The sequence below is a fragment of the Patagioenas fasciata genome, chromosome 1 (assembly GCF_037038585.1).
Source record: "Patagioenas fasciata isolate bPatFas1 chromosome 1, bPatFas1.hap1, whole genome shotgun sequence".
Lineage (NCBI taxonomy): Eukaryota > Metazoa > Chordata > Aves > Columbiformes > Columbidae > Patagioenas > Patagioenas fasciata.
Window position 1 is genome coordinate 55,292,156 of NC_092520.1, and position 25,954 is coordinate 55,318,109.

General features: G+C 38.9%; 1 protein-coding gene across 4 annotated transcripts in view; it reads right to left on the bottom strand.

Moving 5' to 3' along the window:
- The window catches only part of ABCC4 (ATP binding cassette subfamily C member 4 (PEL blood group)), a 156,895-nt gene that overhangs the window by 118,774 nt on the left and 12,167 nt on the right, over positions 1-25,954 (bottom strand). For all 4 annotated transcript variants that reach the window (XR_011738437.1, XM_071806713.1, XM_071806706.1 and 1 more), the window contains exons 2-9: positions 23,818-23,928; positions 21,470-21,590; positions 20,594-20,818; positions 15,789-15,878; positions 15,181-15,344; positions 10,903-11,028; positions 7,425-7,674; positions 3,182-3,286 (exon numbers count right to left, since the gene is read on the bottom strand). Coding sequence is in view for 3 of the 4 variants with exons in the window: in XM_071806713.1 (XP_071662814.1) it covers positions 3,182-3,286; positions 7,425-7,674; positions 10,903-11,028; positions 15,181-15,344; positions 15,789-15,878; positions 20,594-20,818; positions 21,470-21,590; positions 23,818-23,928 (1,192 nt within the window). In the remaining variant the exon portion in view is untranslated. The remainder of the gene's footprint in view (positions 1-3,181; positions 3,287-7,424; positions 7,675-10,902; positions 11,029-15,180; positions 15,345-15,788; positions 15,879-20,593; positions 20,819-21,469; positions 21,591-23,817; positions 23,929-25,954) is intronic.

Here is a 25,954-nt window from a genome sequence, read left to right on the forward strand (position 1 = left end):
GTACCCAAGGGACATGGTATTTTCACAAAATAGAATTCCTTATAATTAAAGACACTTTGTCCTGAATCCATCACACCTATTTTTAGGCACTAAACTGAGGCACTAAAATTAGAGCGCAGACTAATATTACAGCTAAGTTCATCTGACAGTCGTTACCACAAAGGTCCCAGGTCCCCTGTGCCTGCATCTGCATCTTTCACTTCTCTCCTGCCACTTGTTCTTGCCTCATCTTGCAGAGGGCTGGTTGGTGACACTCAGCTACCAGAAAACAAATCGTATCAAAAGTGATTCATTTTTTATTGTTTTATCCCTCTGAACTGGTTCTGCACAGGGTCATATATCCAAGCATTAACAGCAGCACAAGGGAGAAAACAGACACATAGAGTGTAAGGACAGAAGAACTGTTCCCTTCAGGGGCAGCAACTCCTTAGGTGAGACTGGGGAGACCTTACATGTTCTACAGTCAAGAGGAAAGCACAATTCTTTAAGGGCAAGTGTGGAGTCTTGCATTTGGGCAGGAACAATCCCAGGTTCCATTATAAGTTGGGGAACGACCTGTTGTAGAGCAGCATAGGGGAAAGGGACCTGGGAGTTCTGGTGGACAGCAGGATGACCATGAGCCAGCACTGTGCCCTTGTGGCCAGGAAGGCCAATGGCATCCTGGGGTGTATTAGAAGAGGGGTGGTTAGTAGGTTGAGAGAGGTTCTGCTTCCACCCTACTGTGCCCTGGTGAGACCACATCTGAAATATTGTGTCCAGTTCTGGGCCCCTCAGTTCCAGAAGGACAGGGAACTGCTGGAGAGAGTCCAGCACAGGGCAACAAAGATGATCAAGGGAGTGGAGCATCTCCCTTATGAGGAAAGGCTGAGGGAGCTGGGTCTCTTTAGCTTGGAGGAGGCTGAGGGGTGACCTTATTAATGTTTATAAATATATAAAGGGTGAGTGTCATGAGGATGGATCCAGGCTCTTCTCAGTGACAAGCAATGGTAAGACAAGGGGTAATGGGTTCAAACTGGAACACAAGAGGTTCCACTTAAATTTGAGAAGAAACTTCTTCACAGTGAGGGTGTCAGAGCACTGGAACAGGCTGCCCAGCGGAGTTGTGGAGTCTCCTCCTCTGGAGACATTCAAAACCCACCTGGACACATTCCTGTGTAACCTCATCTGGGTGTTCCTGCTCCAGCAGGAGGATTGGACTGGATGATCTTTCAAGGTCCCTTCCAATCCCTGACATTCTGTGATTCTCTGATCCCATCTAAGGGATACAGAGATGATAACATCGCACAGAAGTATTATCCTACTTAGGCTTCTCATTTCCGTGACTAAAACTACAAGGGATAAATTTGGCCTCTGTTCAAATGCTTAAATTTTAAATCTAAAGTTGCTCAGCTGACAGATTGTTCTGTAAACTCAAGCCACACCAGTGAAAACCCAAACTGAAGAATCCCTGATTCCATGCTGGTATCAGACTAGCCTGTGGGACTCAGATAATACTTGGCTTATTAAAACAAGAATGTTACCATTAATTAATTGTTTTTGCTTATCTTTATCAAAAGTGTAATACACCGTGTTAGCTTTTTTCCTAAAAGTCTAGCTAATAATCCCTTTTTTACTTCCAGTGATGTGCGATTTGTGGATTGTTGGGTTTTTTAGTAGCTCTTTAGGCTCGTAATCTTTAAAATTGAAAACTTACCATCCAGCTGTACACTGTCTATATAGAGATTCAAAGAGACATTAGAAACCTAGTCAGGGCAGTAAGCTCAATCAGTCACTTGAGAAAGGATAGCATGCTTTTGTTATTCATTTTCTAACTCCTCTCTCTGAGAACTCATCATCTTTCCAGTAAGCAAAGTTGTAACATTATTTTGCAACATTGTAAGAGTATATAAGAGTAACTTCCTGAGCTGCTTTTAATAATTCTGGGAGAACTATACTTCTCTCATGCACATTGCAATTAAATATCAAAATGAAAATTACATAAAAAGTTTTGTGGGTGGTTTGTTTTAAATCAAAAGGAAACCAGTAATTCCAGTCATGCTGCCCTGCTTTACGCAATATAAACAACTTGTGAACAAAAGAAGGTGATTTATAAGCATACTATGCAATCATTTCCTATAACCTGTTAATGGTATCAATGTTGGCTTGGGAAGAAAACAAACACTAATAAATACATCCTATTTTGCATTAGAATGTATTCTCCATAGAGTTTTTCGTATCAATTACAGGTTTGTTCAATGTCTCAGAAAGAATTATGTCACAGAGACAAGTCCAAGAAAGCAAAGCCCAATAATGCAGCCATTTTCTTTTGTAGCTGAGCGGTAGTAATAGGTAGATCCTCACATGTATCTTCACACTTTCCTTCCTTGGGCCACAGCACATGTAGGGCAAGAGGGTACATAAAGGGAAATACATGATGTCTTATTTGCATTACATTAATATGCAAAATTCAGTTTTAGAGCTTCCACCTTTTCTTAGAGAGACTGAAACTTCCCTCATGCAAGGATACTGGCAGCTCATAATAGCTACAACAATTCATCACAAATTGCTGCTTGCCATAGGAATTGCAGTTTTAAAACAGAAATAATAGTCAATCTTTGTCTTTCTTACAGAAAAGGATATATAGCAGATCTATCACCTGTGTATTGTCTCTTTTTCTAGTCATTTTGGTGATTTTGGCAGATTTTAAGCAGAGAACAATTTGTAGTGGAACACTTTCAATTAAAATACACAGAGTAACAAATACATGCAGACTAATCTCTAAAGCTTTCACATCTGTTATGAGAAGTATAATATTGTACTAGTTCTAGAGTAATGGACTGATCAGTGCTTGGTTCACAGAAAAAAAAAACATACGCTAAGGCCCACCTTACTGTGCTGTCTGTCCTTAATTCCAGTTGAAGTATCTTAGCTACAATACAGTGTTGTTTAATAACAAGAGATATTTTCACACAGAAATGTATAGGTTTTCATTTAGCATAATATTCAGGAATAGCTACTTCTAAGATGCACTTGATAGTGTTTTAAGTACTATTCTACAGAGATAGTTTAACATAGTAAAAGGATTCTCATACACAAAGGATGGAATGCAAAACATCAGCACACTATAGATAGACATAATGCTTTTTAGACTTAAAATGCCTGCAGCGCCAACATACTTTACATTTAGTAGAAGTACATTTACCTTATCCCAAGAGCAAGTCAAATCCTGAACATGAAGAATGATATTCTCATTATTACCATGCAGCTGTGGCTTGAAGTGTGAGACTTCATCAAGCATCAGAAAGTTCTGTAATAAAATAAAAACACCGGATATTGCCTAATGTGAGACCGGGAATGGGAAAGGAACCCAAGCGCATATATTTGGAAGCAGCATACAGAACATTAACTATGGGGAAAAAAATAATGCCAAAAACTGATCCAGGAATTACATTTCCAAAGCAACGCACAACTCCTCCAACAGTGTACCTTTAACTAGCTAGCAGTCCCCTTCTAAAAAAAGCGCAGAGTTTTTAGCATGAAAGTTCTATGACACTCTAACAACATGCTCAAACAAAAGATAATTCCTGAATCAAATGGACCTTAAGAACTAGTCCTGTCTTTCCCTTGAAACACTGTCGTACCTTGTAATTGTTTGATTCCCCCTTCCCATGCGGAAGAGGTGAAACCCTTGGTGCAACACCTTATCATTCCACTGCTTTTATGTGAAGGCTTATTTTATTTTAGTTTTACTGAGAAAAACGATGAGGACATGGTAAGAAGCTGTCCATTGTCCTTATTAAGCACTCTTCCAGTGACAAAAACGCTGCAGAACACTATCTGAATGTCTTCTCTTTTTAAAGTCTAGGGCATTAACAAAAAACTTGCTTACGCCTGCATAACTGGTTCATTCCACTTTTACTACTGTACTTCTACATTGAGGAGGATGGGCAGGCGCTGATCTCTTTTCTCTGGCAACCAACGATAAGTCCTGAGGGAATGGCAGGAAGATGTGCCAGGGGAGGTTTAGGTTGGACATGAGTAAAAGGTTCTTCCCCCAGAGGGTGGTGGAGCACTGGAACAGGCTCCCCAGGGAGGTGTCACGGCCCCAAGCCTGACAGTGTTCAAGAAGAGACTGGACAAGCCCTCAGACACATGGTGTGAACTGTGGGGTTGTCCTGTGCAGGGACAGGAGTTGGACTCGATGATCCTTGTGGGTCCCTTCCAACTCAGGACATTCTATGATATGTTATATCCCAAGTCAGAGAAACTTTCCTTCAAGTTGCAAAAACGTGCACCTTTGTACGATAGCCACACTTTCAGTATCTCTTGCCCAACAGCTAGATTACAAATAGCTCAAAGACATTTAGAATCACAGAGTGTCCTGAGTTTAGAAAGGAAAAGAGTAAATTCTAGAAAAAAGCTGAAGACAAAAACACTGAAAAATTCTATCATGCTTTGAATGACAGTGCATAAAGACTTTAAACAGGCCCCTAGCAGACCATATTTTGCGACGAGGAGGAAGGTCTCAATCTTAGAAGCCAAGATTAGTTAACAGGTACTGAGCTGACTGCTTGCAGACACAAGTCATCAGGAGGAGGACACTGGGAGCCACGGGAGGGCAGCAAGGGCTCTGCCAGGAGCTCACAGGCACAGCGGGGCTGCTCCAAACTGGGCCGGCGGGGATCTCTTCAGAGAGCCCTGAGAAATGAAGGTTTCTAATGCAGCAGCCTGCAAACTCAATGTACCTACACATACACCTCCACCAGGTAAATGTGCAAAGCCACACATGCCTGAGCTCTCCGGCCAGGTGAGTATTGCTGAGTGCTGTTTTTAGACAGGCAGGAACCAATGGGTGTCTGTGTGAAAAAGAACTAGGGAGGAGAGGGTGGGAGGCAGGGAAAGAAACTCCAAACACAGCCTAAATGAGTACTGGGGTGTGTGGATTGAGAAAAGACCTCAGAAGTATCATTTGGATTTAGATGATGGTTGAAATACCACAGCAGTCTTAAGTAAGGAATTGTCTCTCGTTGTTTCTGCATTTACTAAGAATTTCCTCTTATAGCAGTAGCATTAATCCCAGGTATAAATCCTAGTTAGCTATTTAACTTAAAAATATTACAGTATCACATATGGAAGCTTTCAAACAAAATCAATACAAACAAAGAAGAAAGTTATATGGTTAACATCATGAATTTTAAACAGTATTGGTAAAAAAAAAAAAAAAAAAACAACACTAGAAACACAGCTTTCAAATGCAGGAAAGTAACTTGAGCCTTAGAGACTTTTTAAGTTCTCTTTAAACATTCTTCCATTGTTTTTGTACTTAATAATCTTCCATGCAGAGAAAAATAAAGTTGCTATCATCCACAGGATGCTGAGAAGCAAAATTTACCTCGAGATATGACTCTGTCCTTGAAACATTTATGTTTTGCACCCAGCTACAACTTCTCCTATTTTCTGCATGTCTGCCAAAATAACCCTCCTAAAAACAACCGCTCCCACTTTGTTTCACAAGGAAACCCTGAGCTTGTTGCTCCACCACAAAAGGGTGAATGAGCTTCAAGAAGAGACACAGACCAGCTCTCAGATGTCTAGCTAAGGGTGAGGGGAAAAGAGAGCATAGGTGAAAAACATAATGAAGAGATCACTCTTCTTTTTGCCACACAGTTCTTATGTGTGTATAAAAGAATACGGAAAGAAAGGCTACTACTTCCCAGATGACTATCATTCTTTGTCACCTAAAGTGCAGTATTTCCTGCTTCCTTCTCTCCAAGAGTACTTTAAGATCAGTGCAGAAAACTCGCTTGTTCTACAAAACGTAAGAGAAACCACCTTCTTAAAAAAATACATTTTCAGTTTTGCCCAAGTATACCTAGCCATCATCTTAATAATTTCTGTATTTCCTTCTCTCTTCTCCTAATCCCTTTCCACTTATTTTCATCTCAGTAACACATCTTTGGTCATCAGTAGCATCTTGTCATTCAGCAGCGAAACATCCCACCCTAAAACAGTTTGGGACACGGAAGGTAAAAAGTTGGTGACAGCATCTGGGATGCTACAGATTCATTAGGACAACTCCTTGCCCAAAGTCCTTAATGCTGGAGCTGGTTTCCAAAAACCATCTTTAAGGAATCATAAGTGCCAGGGAGCTGGAGCCAGATGCCAGAAGCAAATTCATGTGACCACTACGATACGCTGGAAACAGACACAAGAGTGAAAAAGGGCACAGATCATCACTGCCTCTGCTCAACTACCGTTCTTCTGTTCTACAGCCGATGCAGGCATCCACGTCTCTCAACCTGCACAGCTCGTAAGATCCCCTGAAAGAGCACTGCCCTGCAGCTGGATACAGGTATGCGCAAGCACAGAAAAGACAGTGTGCAACATTCAGCATCCCAAGCACTTCTCTCCCCTCCAACACTTTAGTTTAAAGAGTAATAATAAATGTTAGTGCCTACAATATTGCTGTGGTCATGATTTTCACATATTAACCTTCTCTAACTCCATTTGTGTCAGCTCTTACAAAATGCTTCTTTGAAGTGCAAAGATTACCTGTTTAATACATAGGTTTTTGTATAGTTAGTAAATTTAATACAGTTGGACAATTTATCAACAAAAAACTTGGTCTATTATATTCAAGCATATTGGAGAAAAAAATAAAATAGGAGATTTTTAGTTACTTTCATCAACAAATGGCACAGTGACACTATGCAAAGCCATATGATTACATCTGAAGTGTTTGTTTGCCCTATTTTAGATTAGGCTAACCTGGTTTTCTTGCAAAACAAAGTTCTAAAATGGCTGTCATGCTTAATTCTGTATAACTTGTCAATTCGGGTTTTTTAAAGTTTTAAATTCAAAATGCATTTTGCAGTTAAGCCTTTTGCTTTGCAGTTTATGCTAAAGTCCTGGTACACACATCAAGCATGACTATTTTATCCACAGATACATTAAATCCAGCAAACCAAACAAAATAAAGTCCATCTGCCAAAACCAGCAGCATTACTGATGTTCATCCTTATTGAATTTGAGTCTTCACTCCAGTAGTGAAAGCAGCCACCACACCAGCCAGGGCTCACACATGTCCTCCGCAGCTGACAGCGTAGAGCAGTGCAAATGGAATGTGAATCCTACAGCTTTCTTCTCTCTGCTTTGTCCTCCAACCCCTAGTCCCAACGTATCTGTACACATGTTCCTCTTGCTTCACAAATATCTACAGCATCTCTTTGCACGTACACTCTTCACCTACATCTCAGCCTGCCCTACAGCCCATGTCATGTTTTTGCACACACATACACACAGCAACACATCTAATTTTCAAAAGAGGTTATTTCATTAAAAATCCCAAACTGCAAAACTAAAGTAAGGCTGCTTTTGTCGGTGACATTAAAAAAATATTAGAGTAAGAGAACAAATCCACATACCGTTCAAATCCATCACCATACCTTAATTCGTCGTATGCTAACCACCGCCTCGGATACTCTCTCAACAGCCGCCGGGAAGAAGAGAGTTACTGTCAGTCTTACTGCACCGTACAGGGACACTGCAACAAACACCCGACTTGCAGAGATGGCATTGCCGAGCAGCACATATGCCATGAACGTCATGAACACTGTTATTTTGCTTGCCACAAAGAAAGAGGCTAAGTTCAGTCCTCGAAGGTAAGAGCTTTTCATAACCATGGCAATCTCCTTCCTAAAAATGTAAAATATAAACAATCACATCAATCTCTATCTCATTACAGTTGCCCTCAACAAAAGGATGAGGGAAAACCAGACTCAGGATTTTACTTTCATAACCTTTCTACCCCTCTTGCAGCACCCCAGCGGATATATAAAGAATCTATGTTATATAGTAAGTAACAAACAAGAATCTAAAAGGCTTAGAAACTGAGTGGGGAAAATTATTATATTTAATATCACAGTAGCTATCGAAAATTATCATTTGTCAAAGACAGAAAACCAAAATATTCTTTTTTTCCTGCTTGGGTCAAACTAATACTTTAATTCAGATTCTAATCTGCTTCAAATCTTTCTGGGTTGCATACAAGAACAAAGAGGAAAACACCTCTGTATAAGGGATAAGCACCCACAAACTCCTTGTCCTTCAATATCAAAATCCTGTGGAGTTCAAGCATAAAACTCCTGATAAGATCAACGCACACTCTGCAGTCGAAAAAACAAGAAAACTTCGGAAAGATCAAGAATTCACCCGTGGCCCAAATATCTAACATTATTCAGCTGCTGCTTCTCAAACTAGATCATAGAATTTGCAGTATTTCCTTCAATTTCAGGCCAAATCCTTCCCAATTGGAATCCTGATCCTGGCTTCTTTTGCTCTTGGAATTCTGGTTCATAATTCAGAAACTACTGATCTGTGAGGCCAATTGTTCCGCCAGCCATAACTCGAGCTCAATAGCGACTGAAGTACTGCAGAGACACAAGAGTCTCCCTCCAGCAACTGAAAAGCTGTTGATGCGGATGTTCTCAATTTCCACTTTCAGTTTCCACTTCTAAATGACTCATCAAGTCTAGTCCTCAAAATGTTACTGCACTATCTACAATGTGGATGCCATCAGGCTGAACTTCTTACTAAAATAATAGTTTTTCTTTATCAAGAGAGCCATAACAACTTACTTATCCCCCATATACTCTAGTTTTATCTGCTTGAATTAATAAAGAATATAGAATTCTGTAACAATTCCTAATTTCTCTTCCAAAATATTCTGGAAGTTCTCAGGAAAAATCTTGATCATGTTGATTACCTTCCATTTGGAACCATATACTAGGATTAGAAACTCGAGTTATGATTATACAATTTGACATAAATTAAGTCCTCGCTGAACAGAAAGAAGGATGCGGGATGCACTACTGGAAAACTAGTTAAGCAGCTCTCCCACTATACTTGCCAAATTGGCTGAATTGACAGACTTTCAAAGAGTTTCAAATACTTCTATTTTTCAGCTTAAGGGCTCACAATTTCTGATCTCCTCCAGAGTACAGTGAAAGAACATTTGTATGTAAACTCCTTGAACTGGGTCTAATTCAATTACTTCTACAATCCTGGATGAAACTCTTTTCCCACCCTCTAATAATCCTTAATAATCCTCTTGCTATCTGTGGATAATCAGCAAGTACTTTGTGCTACTCTCCATAAACATTAGGCAAATTACAGCCTAGCCGCAGGCTGTACATCATATACTACATTGTCTTAAGGCACATGGTTATATAAAAGGAAACTAATACAGGAAGCCACAGGAAAAAACAGCAACGGAGGAGTTCTGATGTCGTCTTAGCAACTGCCAAAAGGGCCACTGTGGGAATACTGGCCAATAAAACACCTGTCTGAATTTAAATCTTTTAACTACAGTTTTCCACAGCGCAGTTAAAGAAGAGAGGTCAAAATATGTTTTGGAAGAGCTTATTTCTCTCCATCACTTAAAAAAGGAAGTCTCTAATCCTAACAAGGTGTTTGACTTGGAAATCTAAAGTTTAGTGATTTGAATACGCTCATTAAGGAAGCTTTCAGTAAAGAAACACCCTCTCTGGCTCCACACAAGGAGGAAAGGATTATGTTCATGAGAGGAAATGTACCAGGGCACATTTGCAAGTTTGCAAGCCTGCGCATGGATGAAAAGAAAAAAAATTCCAAATAAAACAAATAATAAAAAAAGAGAATCTACAGCAGGTTAACAACCTTCTACTTATATGCTAGAGAAGGACATAACATGAAAAGTCAATAATGAGAAATATGCACCTGAACTCCTCCAGTTATCCTTTAGCACTGAATCTTCTTGTATTGTCAAGTAAAAGCATAAATACTGACCAAATATCACATTTGTGAGAAAGTTTTAATCAGATGCTGATTGACCTCTGAAAGGAAAAGTCTTAGGATACCAAACTCAGCTGGGCTTGCCAGCTGAACAAGTAGGGAATTTCTGAGCTGCTGCCTTTCTCCCCTTCACCTTGCCCAGATGGCTTGAGCAACACGTCAAAATGCAGAAAGGGAAGCAGCGCACAACCTGGGGATACTGTCATTTAGGACAAAAAGTCAGACTCCATATATTTCTCAGAAGAGAAATGCCTGCTTATTGTTCCTTGCTATTAGTTTACAGAACTGTGAGAATGAGATTGTTCAATTACAACTATTACAGTTTATTAGTTGCTGTTTCTAAACACAACTGTAAAAGGAAATGTAAAAAAACCCAAGAAAACAGAATTTCTAAATCTCAAAAGTCTTTCTTTCTTTCTTTTTCTGACCCTTAAGACATATTTTCATTACTTCACTCTTGCTATAGAAAGTTTAAAAAAAAATCCAAATGTCCTGGTTTCAGCTGGTATAAAGTTAGTTTTCTTCCTAGTAGCTGGTATAGAGCTGTGTTTTGGATTTAGAATAAGAATAATGTGGATAACATCGTGATGTTTCAGTTGTTGCTAAGCAGTCAAGGACTTTTCATACTGGCCTGCCAAGGAGAAGGAAGGAAAGGGACACAGCCAGGACAGCTGACTCAAACTGGCCAAAGGGATATCCCATACCATATGACATACGTAAACTTGGGGGAAGGCACTGGGGGTGATCTCTGCTTGGAGATGGGTTGGGCATCAGTCAGCAGGTGGTGAGCAAGTGCATTGTGCATCACTTGTTTTGTATATTCCTTTACTATTATTATTTGCTCTTCCTTTGCTATCCTATTAAATTGCCTTTATCTTGAAACAAAATTTTTTTTTTTTAATTATTTTCTCCCCCATCTCACTCTGGAGCAAGCAGCTGTGTGGTGCTTTGTTACTGGCTGGGGTTAAAACACAATACCAAAGAAATTCAAGTCAACTGCACTTCAAGGCACAAAATAATGCACTTATTTACATGTAAAAAGAATAGAAACAGATACCGATCATATACCAAGCTGTATCTTTCCAGGATTACCTTCTTAAACCATTCACAAGTTCCGCAAATGATTTTTCCCAAGCGTACATCTTTATTATCTTCATACCACTTATGACTTCATTCATGGTCCTAATCCTGACATCTGTTAAGGCGGCCGTCTTGCTTCTGTGAACAGCACAAAGTAAAAATTCTCAGATTCTCAAAAGAAGAGAAACTATTTACAATCACATTACACACTCATATTAATGACGTTTTTGCTTTTATGTGTAAAGAGGATTCATATAATTGTAACTGTATTAAAGGGTCTTCCTGAAACAGTATCTCAAAGCTGATACACAGCAGACAGACTTGGTACGTCTGTATTCCTGATATTCCCTTTTCTCAAGGAACTGTGAGTTGATTCAGTGTTCAGAATTATATGTTGGCTTTCACAAACACACGGTATTCCTTAAACGATATCTTTGTGTACAAAAGAAATCTCAAAAAAAATTTACAAATATTACCTTTAGAACTAAACAAAAACAAAAAAAAAAAATCAGAAAATTACTTTTAAAAATGGTTTTGAAATGCCAAAATAAGCACCCTTCTCATAAGGCTCTTTTGATGTTGTTAAAGAAACTAGCTTCCATTTGTCTTTTCAAGATTAACTCTAGTTAAAAAAAAGATTACTTAGCAACACTACATGAGCTATAATTTGGGACAGCTAATCTACATAAGGTTTTGTTTAATAAAGATTTTTTAAGCATTAAGTGTCATTAATACTAAAGTAAATTTATTTGGTTTAGGCCCACATCATGTTTACACTGATGAACAAACTGGAAAAATATATATAATTAAATAAAGTCACATGTAATTAATGCATAAACCCTGCTAATAAAGCTTATTATAATTCTGAATTCATTCATGTAGACAAACATGCTTTGCATGTAGTGAGCTATGGTAGGCCTTATTTTGATAAAATATACCTTTTTCCTGCTAATTTACTTATTTTTGTTTACACCAATGAAAGTTAAGATTCAATGATCATATCAAAAAAAGCAGCTCTTTAGAAGAGGTGGCTGGGTTTTGTCAGCTTAACCTGGCCCCCTAAGATTTCTCTGATGCTCTGGAAGCAATTGCCATGTTTAAAGCAACTTACGTAGCAAAAATTTCAGGTGCCTGCTCATCATTTAAAAAAAAACTTCGCAACACCAACATTCTCAGCACCAGCTTCTCATCCCAACATGCTGGGATGGCTGAAGCAGGGTATTAGGAAATATTTATACAAGAAAACTGACAAAAGAAATGTAGGAACTTGGCCTTAATACAATGAAGGCTTCTTATTGAGCATGAAGATATCCTAGTCTAAACTGACCATACTGACATGGAACGAGATTATCTTTGCTCAGTCTTCTTTTCCTTTTTTCAAAAAGAATGAGTAAAGTAATTCCCCAAAGAATGTGAGAGCTTATCCTTTCTTCCCCATGCACACACCATCACTGCAGAAGGCAAAACTTAGCACATGTTGCTCATGTCTCTGCAGCAGCAAACAACAATTCTCACCTGTAACCTTTTGAAACAGTCAACTTTCAGACCTAACTTGCAGAGCTAGTCTCAAGATAACAGAAGGTTGAAAATAATTCAAAATAATCAAGTTAAGAGAGGTTTCTTTTTTAAAATGGCATGAATCAAAAAGGCTATAGTTCCCATTTTTCAGTTTTCCTGCTAAAATGTTAGCATAGTAACCATCCTCTTCCAAATTGCTTTAAAATGTTCAAGAGGTTGGGAGGGTTATTTTTGTTTGTGATGGTAGTGGTGGGGCTTGTTTTTTCAAAAATTACACTCCTCTATACTACAAAAAAAACCCATATTTTGTACATATGTACCAGAAGCTACAGTCTCAGAGATACTATATAATGGTTTAATGCACACAGACCTCCAGTGCACTGATGGCAACTTACAGCAGAGGAAGACATCTCCCCAGTTTTAAAAATATTGGGAGTACATGCAGATCAAGATGACTGGGAAACACATGCTCACGCAGCATGCTTAAGAGCACTGTAGCACCTGAAAATTCATTAAGTGATACTAATAACTATTCTAAATCAGGCAAGCTGCAGAATTCCTTTTTGATTTCATGAGGAGTATTTGGTGGGTTTTGATCATGTCTGACAACAGTTCCACACAGTTTTTCTCCTAAAAAAAATTAAAAGGGCTTTAAATGACAATATTACATTTGCATGGCTAAGCAGTGGGAGGGCTGAGCTCTTATAAATAAATATATATAAAATAGTCTTCAGTCTAATAATTGAACTATTTCTCAAATAATAATTAGGTCGCGTGTATTTTGTAAAACTTGTAGTGTTTGTGTATGTAAAACATACACTGCATAATACAGAGCATACCATTCCACAGGATACTAAGGCCATTTCTGTGAACTCCTTCAGCACTAAGCTGATGCCAGCATCACAAACTGGTATGCATACACATGTTTACAAGACTGGATCACAAGCACAATGCTGAATAATAGCACAAATTAGCTGTCACACTAAGCATGCCTGGATTTTAGCAAAAGCTTTAATCCTTAAATTACTTCTTCATAGCCTGATTTCCTTAAACCCATGTAGATTCCCAGAAATTGCCACTTGAACACACTCATCACCACAGAGGTGGAGTCCATTTCAGTTTTCCCATTAACTCCTTCTGTCCACTGCACATTTCTATTTACAAATAAAAGATCTGTGCACATGCAGACAAGCAAAAGTTTTTGTAGTTAACAAATTTGTTCCTCCATACTGCATTCAAACAAGTGGCTGTTAATGAATGGGGGAAAAAACCCAAACAACATTACACTGCCACTGGTTAACTTTTAAAATACATACCTTCAAGAAGACACTTTTGGCACCTTGTTGTCTGACCCTGGACAAGTCCCTTAATCTCTTTGTGCCTCAGTTTCCCATCTGTAAAATGGGGATAATAACGCTTACCACCATGGATAAGGCACTACTGAAGTGCTAAGTATTTTAAATATTGACTCGAAGCTCAAAACCTCAAAAACTTAAAACTCTAAAAACCCAACAGTGAAGAAGCTTGATTCTTATGCATGCATATTACACATGCAGCGAAAACACGTGTTTAAGAATATACTGAAAGTGTTCCACAAACAGCTTTTATCATTTAAAAAAAACCCTAATAATTTGACAAAGAACACTGAATGGCTCATTATTTGAGAAATAGTGCATGAGCATAATAACTGAAGACTATCATAGTGGTAACAAATAGAAGGAAGTCTACGAGTTGATCTGATTTGGTAATTCTCAGCTCACTCTTCATACCTAGCCATGCAATGGCAATGCCAGCCTCAATACCTCTGGAAAACTTGTATTAAAATACAACTTGACAACAACAGTAACTCAATAAAAAAAGTTTTACTTATGCAAAGTGCTAGAAAGAATTCATTCACCCTGAATACAAATGCAACAAAGATGCATAAACACTACTAAGCATATATGTACACAGTAAAGGAACATAAAAATATTCCCATTTAAATGCAAAAGCCATTTATAAACTTGTGATGTAAGCAAAGCATGATTAATTACACAAGAAACAAAAAGTTAGGAAGCCAGAACATTGAAGATAATTCCATATTCCCACTTGAGGTAAGCTTTTTGTTTTTTAGGAGGAAGTCACAGAAAAACAAATTAAATTTGTCTGATAATGGAAAACTACTGCAAACTCATTTTTATCTCTACAGCCAGGAACCTTATAGTTATAAACCTCATAGCTGGCACGAAAACCACCATCATAATATCTTTCTTCCTTTTTCTCTCAGTTCCTTCCACTTTGTCCGCTCTGCATCTCTGTCTTGGAAGAGATAGAGCAAGATCTTTGAACATGAAACTTCCAGGGCTTTCTGCTACAACTCCTGTATCACTCCGGTAAGTCAAATTTACATCAGGACTGACAGTCTTGCCTTTGTAGCAAGCACTGCCTAAGCAGCAATGCAGGAAGGTAATGCTCAAGGAGTTACACACAATTCTATGCCAAGATCTACAGTAAGGCAGCTACAGAAGTAACCCAACTCTTCTAATATTCTGGACAGCTATTGAGTAGCAGGTATTTACAGCAAGTCTGGAAGGCAGAACCCTTCAAGTCCCTAAACAAGAATTCAGAAATCTCACATTAGCAACGATGAAAAACATCAGCAAAGATAAAAGACAATGCAAAACACCTCACCAGACAGCAGCCGATCTCAGAGCGGTACTCCATTTCCATCCAGCACACACATTTTAAAACTCAGGACAGAAAATACCTACAACCCAAAACGTGCACCCTTACCTTAGGGAAGAAAAAAGCCTCCCAATGCAGGTCTGGACAGGAAGAAGAATAATCAGAACTGCCATTCCTGCAAGACACGATGGGCCTATCTCCATCCAGAGGAGTACTGTTACTGCTATGGCTTGAATTGGTCCAGCCCACAAGAAGTGCAAGAAAATCGTTACCTAGGCAAGTAGTTAAGAAACAAAAATTAGCTTTTGGTCTTAGATAAAAAATTAAACCGTAATAACACAAGGTTGATGAAGCACTTTTGCCTGCAGCAGGTACTGAGGCATCCAGTGAGAATTCTGCACCAGGCTCAGAGACCTAAATGTGCACGGAGGTGCCTAACCTCCAGAAAGTAAGTAAATTGCCACATTGATTTTGTTTTATCTTCATGCACCAACATTTCTCTGAGCTTAAGAAAACAGCAGGAAAATATTTAAGGGGGGGCGGTAAGTATGTTTTCCTCCCATATTTTAAGAGAATACTTCTCTTCCTACAATGTTTGGGAAACAACTAGAAGAAATGTTCATAAGCAACACATAGTCACCAGTGGTGAACAAAAACTTCTACATTCAAACCCCACAACGTTTTAGTCCCTTGGAGAGATCTGTAATACTCCTTACCTGATCAAATTTGTTCACATCATTCGACAGAAGATTTACTATTTGACCAGTGGTAGTTTTCGCCATGGCTACGTTACTGAGACGAAGTGCCTGAAAGTCAGAACAGTCTCAAATTGTCACAGCTGACAGAGCACAGTACCTCTGTACACAGAAGACTCAATACTCAAATACATCATCAGGGCAAAGGCTGAAGGCACATTGCAGCTTTTGCCTGAGAATACCTGTGCACCGTTCAAGAACCTCAGATATTGTGGGCTAGGTTAAATATTCTGAAGAAAGCCCTGAAGAAGATAGTATAAAAGAAGTCTAGAGAAGGACTGCAAGAACTAAAGTGCCAGAACTATCTTAGTGTGGGAAATTATTAAAAATGGGAAAATTAAAGAGTCTGCAACTTTTCATTTGAATTGCTTTCCCCCACATTATGAGCATCTCTTCTAAACAGGAATGAGAAAGCTTCACCCAAAAACCAAATTAAAATCAGGACAACATTTGGCCAATTGAAGAATTCTGTTTTAAATGGGATTCCTGACAGAAGACAAAAAAACAAGTCATTTTATACTATCACTTCTTGCTAACACTGTGATTTGTGCCTTCTGTCTTTGCAAATCGGACTTAATATCCCTTTACAAATTCATAAATATTTTCCTTGCTAATAACTCCTGTAAAATCATAAGATTTCTGAGTTATATTAAAGGAAGTTTGGCACATGCTATGAGAAGCAAAAAGAGTAAATATAAAATATTTTTATGGCTTAATAAGTTAATCAGTAAAGAATAGGATGCAATTATAAAATACCCTCCCCCCCCCCCCCCCCAAAAAAAAAAATCACATATGGAAATATGCAACCTGAACATTACTGGTGTCCTGGTTTTGTTAAAAAAAAAGACCAGTTCTCTTGCAGTGAATTCAGTGAATTTTCCTTTCAGCTAAGTTCTTCTAAGTACCTTCAAAGTAACCGCATGTTTTTCGGACACTGCACTCCAGACTGATAAGAGCAACCAACAGAATGGTGAAGAAGCTCATGTTTAGCTTTACTGCTATGACAGCCAAGAATTCTGATAAAACTTCGCACATTCTGTTGCGAGAGGGGCGTGTTTGCAAGGAGGGGCAAACAGAACAGGTGACTAAAACTGACCAACTGAGTATTCCATCCCACAAGCGTCACACACCCTATAAAAGAGGGAGATCACGAGGGTCTCACTCTCTTCGACCATGGCCAGCATCTGAAGAGGATCCAGGGTCCGAGACCCTGCATCCCTGAAACCAGTTGCCAGATTCCAGTTTCCACGCCAGCTCCATCACCGCCGGAGGGACACCAACTCCGCATGGAAGGGGCAAAACGCTGCCACCTGGGAATTTTGAGACTTGGTTTTGTATTTTTTGTATATTTTCTCTATTTATTAGGAGCATTAGTAAAGCATTTAAAACTTTTTTCTAACTTGCAAAGCCTCTCTTCCTTCTCCTTCTTATCACTTTTTCCTACCTAAGGAGAGGGTGGAAGGGGAATTAAGAGAGACCGTCTGCCACAGTTTATTGTCACCTTGCAATTAAACCTTGACAACTGAAAAGATCCAAACTGAAATAGCCCAAACATGCAGATAACAGACCCCGCTTCCCTCTGCTAGAAAGAAAAGACAGTTTTGCAGCACAAGTAAAAAAATATACAAAGCATGTTACATGTTTTCCTGTAACACGAATAGTTCACTCCTCAAAATCTTAGCATTTTCAGGCAGTGCACATCAACTTCTCCCTCTCCAGTTATTAACAGGATTACTTTTTGATCAATAATCTAATCTGAAAAGCACTAATTGTTTCAAAAACATTGTTCCAGTACTCTAAGTCAGGTGCAAGAACATTAGATATCAAAGTACTATTCCAAGCATCATTTCAGACAAAGAGCCTTACATTTCTTGCACCTCACTGTTGGGTTACAAAGGTATTAATCACAGAGAGAATCCCAAACCCAACTTCACTGAAACCAGCAGGCAGAAACATTGAAAACTCCACTAAGAAATTCCTCTGATATTTCAATAATAAATCTAGGGTATTGGGTATATGAGAGATAAGATTTAATTATTTGAGAAAATCATTGTTTCATTCCCTGTCTTAAGCCATTTGTCCTTCATACATGTGAAATCCCACACAAAGCTGCCTGGAGGAAATGCAGCCACAGCACCTCCATGTTTCTACCATGTCTACTCCATGCCACAGACCAAGTTTGATAAGCTCCTGGAAAAGCTGTTATGGAGACCATAATAGATCATAATAGCAGGTGTTCATGTGACACGTTTGAAGAATCATGGAATCATTTTGGTTGGAAGAGACCCTCAGGATCATCAAGCCCAATCATAATGTAACTCTAGCACTAAACCACGTCCCTAAGAACCTCATCTACGTGTCTTTTAAACACCTCCAGGGATGGTGACTCCACCACCTCCCTGGGCAGCCTGTTCCAATGCCTGACAACCCCTTCTGTGAAGAGTTTTTTCCTAATATCCAATCTAAACCTCCCCTGGTGCAACCTGAGGCCATTTCCTCTCATTCTATCACTTGCTACTTGGGAGAAGAGACCAACTACAAAAAAAAGTCAGCCCCACATAAGTAGCCTTTGGTTTTAAAACACAAGATTTCAAGTCATGAGACAGATTCCACTCATTTTTGTTACAAGTTTCCTCCATGCAGCAGTAATACTTCTTACTGATCACAGAACACCTCTGAATTTGAATACAGGGTTTTTGCAAATGAGATTTTAACTTTCCAGGAGATTAAAAAGGGTCTAATACTTAAGAATTATAAGCATTTGAAGTTCTCTATTGAGGATGCTCTCTCATCCGACTCATTCATCCTTGCAAATCCAAGTTTTTATTTACTACAGCAATTAATGAACATCGCAAAAGTGCTGGTAAATTAGCATCCAATTCCTTTCAAAAGCCTGTATCAGGATTAACAGAAAGTATGACCTATCTATAAGCCTCAGATAATGAAGACAAATTATTAGAAAGGTTTATCAATGTTCTGCTGTGACCTCAGCCTTCACCCTCAGGAGTAAACATTTATGAGATATGGGGAGATTACTTCTCCATTTAATCTCATCTCTAGAACTAAAGGTGCACATTACGAACACTTCTTTTCCAAGCTTCTAAACTAATATCAACACGGCAACAAACAACATCGCTATATGCACATTTCATGAATTTCAAACTGTGTTATGATAATCAGTTCAGTAAATTAATACCTTAGAGAGATGTTTATGTACAAGAAAGCGGTGTGCCACATTAGAGCTGAGTTCCCAGAGGATAATTTCCAAGGTACCAGAAGAGGGAGGAGAATAAATATGTGCATGAAAAGAAATCACCACTACAATAGGGACATTCTTACTCTCCTCACTTTACTGCTTTGCTCAAAACCTTTTCATGACGTATAACAGCAGCACAAGTGTCTGCCTTAGGCGGATGGTATCTATGTTTAATGGTTAAAATAACATGGATTTCTTGACATTCTAAATAAACTTTACAGTCCTGATCCTTCAATTAAACTTGCTTGCTGAGTTAAGAACTGGCAGGTCACTACTCCAGCAGCACTAAAACCAGAAAGATGGGGACATTCTGCCTGGAAGCAGAGATGGGCTCAAATGCTTTGGGTATTGTCAACAGCTTCAGAAGAGGGAAGCAAACATTCACAGTTGGTTTGCTTGCTCCCCAGAGCAGGGGAAGCCAGCATTTCATCCTGGCTGTTGCTCAACTCCTTCCTGCAGATAATGTCCATAACTTCTCTCGTTCCACTTTCCATCTGACAGTGGCTTTGGCTCTGTCTGTACTCAAGGACAGCTCTCTCTTGATCATGACACACAGACAGCAAAGAAACCACAGCTTACTGAACGTACATTCCCTTCTCACACTTCAATGGCTTCAGTGAAGGACTCTAGTGCTCCCACAGTAAAACCAGTAATTGATGCTAAAGCAATGGCTTTACCCCACCTTTACGATTCAGCTCAATTCTGAACCGTCTCTCCTCTGCTCACTCCTCTCTCTCTTCCCTCCCAGGCAGACAAGATACTGAAGGGACCTGCCTGTTAAGAGGCCAAGCATCCCCAACAGCCTGGAGGTGGCAGCAGCAGTACTGCATTTCTGCTGCCTCTCCCTAAACTTACCAGAGGGATACCTTCTCTGTCCTGCAAAGGAGGTGACTCACTAGCTCTACAGCATTGTTGGAAGAAAATATAAATATATCCCACCATTAACCACAAAAAGGCATGAGGGAGAGAGGCGGGGGGTGGAATTGAACAGTGAAGCAATTCCCAGGCAACTGAGAGTGCTGAAGCAGATGGCAACAGCCAAGCGTAACGTCCTCCCCAGGGATGAAACTGCAGGACTGAGTATTTAAAAGGAGACATGGCACTTAGGGACATGATTCAGATGCCACATCTCCTTTTAAAACAAGGGCCAGCATCCCCTAGGAGCTCTGCCCCTCTCCTGCTGTACACTGACAGCCTCTCACCACCGCAGAGCACAACCTTTCCACAGCACGAGCAGGTGAAAATCAGTAGCTCCTCCTGGGCTTTAGCACTATTTAATCCACCAGTTTCACTAAGAGGACTGAAGCTGTCATTCGGATAACATATTGCCAAAGAGAAAGCAAAACCACATACATACATTTACGGTCTGATACATATTAGTTTGCATTACATTTCTATTAATAACTTCAATGGAATCGCATGCATTAACATAACAAATAAATGCATTTTTAAACTCCTCTAATGAAACAGCTGTCAAATTCCAAATATACCTGTAAACAGTTTTGCTTACCTTCCGATAAATCATATGGCACATAGCCACCCTCAGCTTCATGCCAGCCCGTTGTACATGATAGAAGTATAAGTGGTGCATTATAGCCAAAATAAGCGTGCACACAGACAGAGCAGCTGCGTAGCAATATGCAAAATTCAAATCTACCTCATCTGAGGAACCATAGTTTTCAAAATAATTAACAATTTTTCCCAAAAATATGGGCTGAATTATTTTGAGGCTTTCCTAAAATAAAAAGAAAGGAAAAAAGTATTAATAATTTCATATCATACCATGCTACCCAAGTTTGTAACCAGGCAAACGAGAGCAAGTGCTGCTGCAAATCACTTCCCATATTATTCTGTCTTTACTGTGCTCTAAAATGTCAAGCCAATTTTTATCAACACATAAACCAAAAGAAAAATGTTCCACATTAAAATTTAGCTGAATCTTTAAAATGAACTCTCTCAATTATCGATAAAAACTTCTATGTTATAAAAGTGGTGTGAATATGTATTACACTTTCATTTTTAGAGATGACAGTGTGCCCTGTACAGCCATTTACATATAGCAAAAAAAACTTTCTACAGGGCACCCCACTCAGATAGATAAAATACACCTAAACCTTACAAAGCAAGTCAATGGTTTGTAATGTCTCAAAAATACTGCACTGATATCAGTTCTCTGTTCCACATCCATAATTCTGCAGCTACAACTCTATTTTTGAGTCTCTATGGGGATACCGCTGTTTTACTTTCCTAAGAGGGTACATGAACTTCACAGATTCTCTGAACAGCTCATCATCAAGTCACCAGTATGTATCATGCAATCTAAGACGCCAAGTTTCACATTGCTGTTAGCTAGGCAGTGTGTTGTGTGACATTTTACACCACTTACCTCAATCATTGTGAAAACTCCAAAAACTAAATAGGATTTCCAGTAACAAAGAATAATGGCTTTTGTTAAATGTGGCGTTTTTCCTCTCTTTTTTGCTTTTTGCACCTCTTTATCCCAGTACCTGACAAACAAAACGCAAACATGCTGGAGGACAGCAGTAAAATCGTAAGGCAATTACCTCAAATAAAATACTGTCAGATTTACAGCCAGACTGCCATGATCACTTTTCTACAACAACAAAAAAAAATAAAAATACAAAAGACGTTAACAGATAGTCATGCTTTCTTGTTCATGTAAACACATTGTACTTAGTATTACAAGCTTATTTGCTCCTGTATGATCACAAACAATTCACCATTGTTGACTGCTACTGCCTTTGACTATTTGCAGGTGAGGAACTCCTCTTTCCCGTTTTTCTTCCTTTCTTCTCTTCTCAGTTCAGACAGCCACTCAGTTAAGGAGCCTACTATATGATCTCCTGACCATGGACTGAACTGAGGCAGCACCAAGTGTCTTTATCTTCCTATAAACTCTGCACATCCCCAAAAAGGTTGTGATGCACAACCCTTTCTCATGTCTGGCCCTTTCGTTTTTCCCACCATGTGCTTTGATGAGGACGAGCAGCTACAGCACAGGAGCAGAGGGAACTGTCCGTGGCAGCTTTGTCACGTCTCTTTGAAGTTAAGGATTACAGCATCAGAGTGGCAAAACCTCCATGTTACCGCCTGCCTGCCCATGAGTAGGACACAATCTGTTCACAATAAAATCAAAGACAGTAATAACAAGCATGATTTTGTTCGGTTACATGTGAATGACAAAGCATCAGAACTTAAGCAGACTTCTTAAAACCTGCTGTTGTCAGAGAGGATATTCCCTTTGCTCCTGGGGGCTAAATATTTTCTGCCAAGCCCTCTGACCTTGCTAGTTCAAGGGTGGAAATAAGCCTAAGGCATGAAAACCAAATTATTTTGCAACGAGGCACACAAGTTTGAAGCATACAGTATGGTTAAGAAAACCATTTTTTATTATTGTTTTTACCTTCTTTTTTGTTACAAGGACTATAAACTTACTGTCTAAAAGCTTCAGAATAAGAATTGAAACTGTGTAGATTCTGCAAACTTTGTTGGCCTGAGAGAAAAAAATTACTTCCTTAGGTGGCTAATTATGGATTACATTCTCTGCTTCTCGGTACACTTCAGAATTAAGAATTACTTTTTTTTTTTTTTGCGTGCTGTATTTTCTACCATTTCCTGACACACGGAAAGTGTGTGCTTTTACTGTAAGCATCACTGGAAAGCGTCCATCTTCCTCCCCTGCGAACTCCCTGAACTGCTTCAAGACACATCTGTGGAATTTGGCAAAGCTCTCCAGCTACCAAGATGTTAAAAGCTGCACCCCTACGAGCTTATCGCTGTCCCATTTTCTTTAGTTAACTCAGCCAGAGCAGGATGATGTAAGACCTTGTCACAACCTTTCACTTCTGGATTCCTTTTACTTGTTGAGGAGTCTCTCATCCCAAACAAACTATTAAGAAAGTCGATTTGCTCCAGCTTCAGCATAAAGGAGAGAAATAGCACAGCCACACTTTCTTAATACAGAGGCCACATTTCATGAGGAGACACCTCTTCCTCTAATTGCATTTAACAAAAAAATATTTGAAAAGAAACACCTTCTCTATTGCAAGGGTCAAGACAATTTACATAAACTGTTGTTGTTGGAAGATATTTCACTATTAAAAGAGATAGATCCTCCTAGGCCCATGACAACATGGACTGGTACACAGTCCATGAAACAGTATTTATAACAAAATAAAAACACCTTCCAGAAGCAAGCTTTTAGAAGTCTAATGCATTTTATCCACCCTACCAAAAAGTGGCATTTTTTCAATATTCATATATTCATATACACACATATATAAAGGATACACAGCTGTAGCTTAATTCAGTTTATTCAGCTTATGCTCAAAAAAAACACACTAAAACTTTTTCCCCACTTTTATTCAGCTAAATTGGAAAAGTTTCCATAGCTATTCTACCACAGACCAGAAGGCTCAAATTAATTTATTATGGATTACTGACGGAATAGTTTATGAAGTCTTCTTTTCCATCCTGCAAAATGTCATATTAATTATAAATGACACAATGAAAATATTCCAATACACTTTCATTATGTGTAACTTGAAAAAAATTAAAACGGTGAACAAATTCTAAATGTTACTCTTGGCTCTTCAGCATTTTAGTAGATCTTGTTACACTGTACAACCTCTTTTAATTTTAGAATAGGAGTAAAACTCTCACCTTCACCAGCAGAAATAGGCAATGAAAGAGAATAATGATTTTTCTCCTTACCACTGCAATTCCTCTCCAAGCTTCTCTGAGGAATCTTCTGGCAGCACTTGATACATATCATCTTCTTCAAGTTTCCGTTTATGTCCAATAATAAATAAGGGATTCAACCACCTATTTAAATACAAATTATTAATAAAATGATCAACAGATCCTGAGTAATTTCTTTACATATTAGTTCTTTTATCCCTTTCTTCTTTTCTGCTCACCACTCAACAGCCACACATTTTATTGCACTTTTCTCTTACCTAAGAATTAACTAAGTCCCATTCTACAAATAGGACAGCATTTCCCATTTCCTAAAGCTGTTAATGCCCCACAGCACCTTACTTTCAGACATCCAGTCAACACAACTCTTCTTGGCCTTTAAGGCAACTGTTTTCTGGTAGTGATTCCTTATTTCTAAGGAAAATTAGCATTTGTTTAAGTATTTAGGAAAAAACAGAACTCAATCCAACTATTGAAATGTTGATAGTAAATAAAACTGTAATACATATTAAAATATTTTTTTTTTTTACCTAGCACAGCTATCCATTTACCTGAGGAAAAAAATAACTGCTGTTCAACTGCCATATTGACAGATATCAATGGTCAGTAAAGACAACCATTCAAATATAAAAATGAGTAAATAATGGATTATCTCTAGAACTGATCTTAGGCACGTTTGGAAATATAAACAAAAAGTATACTGTCACAGTGCATAGGTTCAAAAAAAGGAAAATATAGCCTAACAGCTCAGTTTCCTTAGTGGACAGATTTTTAAAAGCTCAGTATTTCATGAGATCACTTTGAATACAAATTGTAACAGCACTACTGTAGGTTTGTTGGAAAAAGCAGTATTTTGTTAGATCAAGTAGTACGGTCAGTAAGACTGGCTTCTATGCTCCTAGATTCTTCTTCAAGCCTGAAACACAGGTCAAGGAGGTCCAAACAGTTGTAGCTGTGCTCCAGAGAGCAGAGGGGTGTATGGCAGAAAGCACAAAGGTGACAAGTTGTTCATGAGAGGGAGACAAAACAGGCACGTCTTAGTGGGAACAGGGTAGGTAGAGGAACTGCAGTCGGCCACTTAGTTTGTCACTACTGAATCCATGATGGTTGGTTGCCAGGAGAAGTGCAGGTGTTGGCTCTCAGGCTTGTTTCCTACAAGAACTTTCTCAGTTGACAAACAAGATCAGAACCAAGAGGTCAGAGATGGATCTGTTTTGGAAAAAATACTCACAGTCATGGCAAGCTGTTTGATGTCAATTGCCTGTGAAAGTTCATAACTGCTGTTTAGTTTCTGATGCTCAATTATTCCCTGACTTCACCAATACAATTTTTAAAGAGCAACCGGCATATTAGGTGAAGTATATTATTTTCTGGGAGGCCAACATGTGAGAACTCATAACTGGGATGGTTTACAATGAGGGCATTTACTTATTCACAACCACAATAGTGGTCATGAATACTCATTGATTACCTTTGCTTTTTTTGCTCAGGCATGTTCCAATTTAATTTTGTATATGCTGGCTTATGGGAAGTTTGTTGATTAGAGAGTGGAGGGGCAAGCTGAATGCTAGAAGAGGTGGCTTAGAGAGTTTCTTCAAAGACAGAAGAGTTACAAAAACCTTTTTCCACAGGCTCAATGGCACAAATGCGTGCAACAAATGGGATTAATAGAGGTTTTCCTTCACTACTTAGCATGTCAGCAGTGTTTGTGTGACTCATTCAGAGATCAGGTCTCTATCCTTAGACTAGTAGCATCTTAGATGCCTAACAGGCCTCTTTAAACTCTTGGAGCAATTACTGTACATCTGTGAGATACGTAAACTGTTAAGTCCTCTGTGTATGTTAAAGATACAAGTAATTAGAAAGTACTTGTCAGACCAGTCTGTTCCTTACACTGTGCAGCCAAACAGCATCAGGGCCCAAATCGCTGTCACAACTTCAGGAGCTCCAGCTCCTGACCAAACATCTCAAAGATCAACTGCTCCAACCAGCAGAAAAGCTTCTGCCTGGTTTGGCACAATGAACTTGCTCCATTCAAATGTTTCTTCTTTAGCCTCGGTTCTTGCTGCCAGCCACAGGTAAAAAGCAGACATGAGGCAAATTACCTCAAGGCCATTCAAACAATTTCTGCCCGCTGAACAAGAGGCTCTAT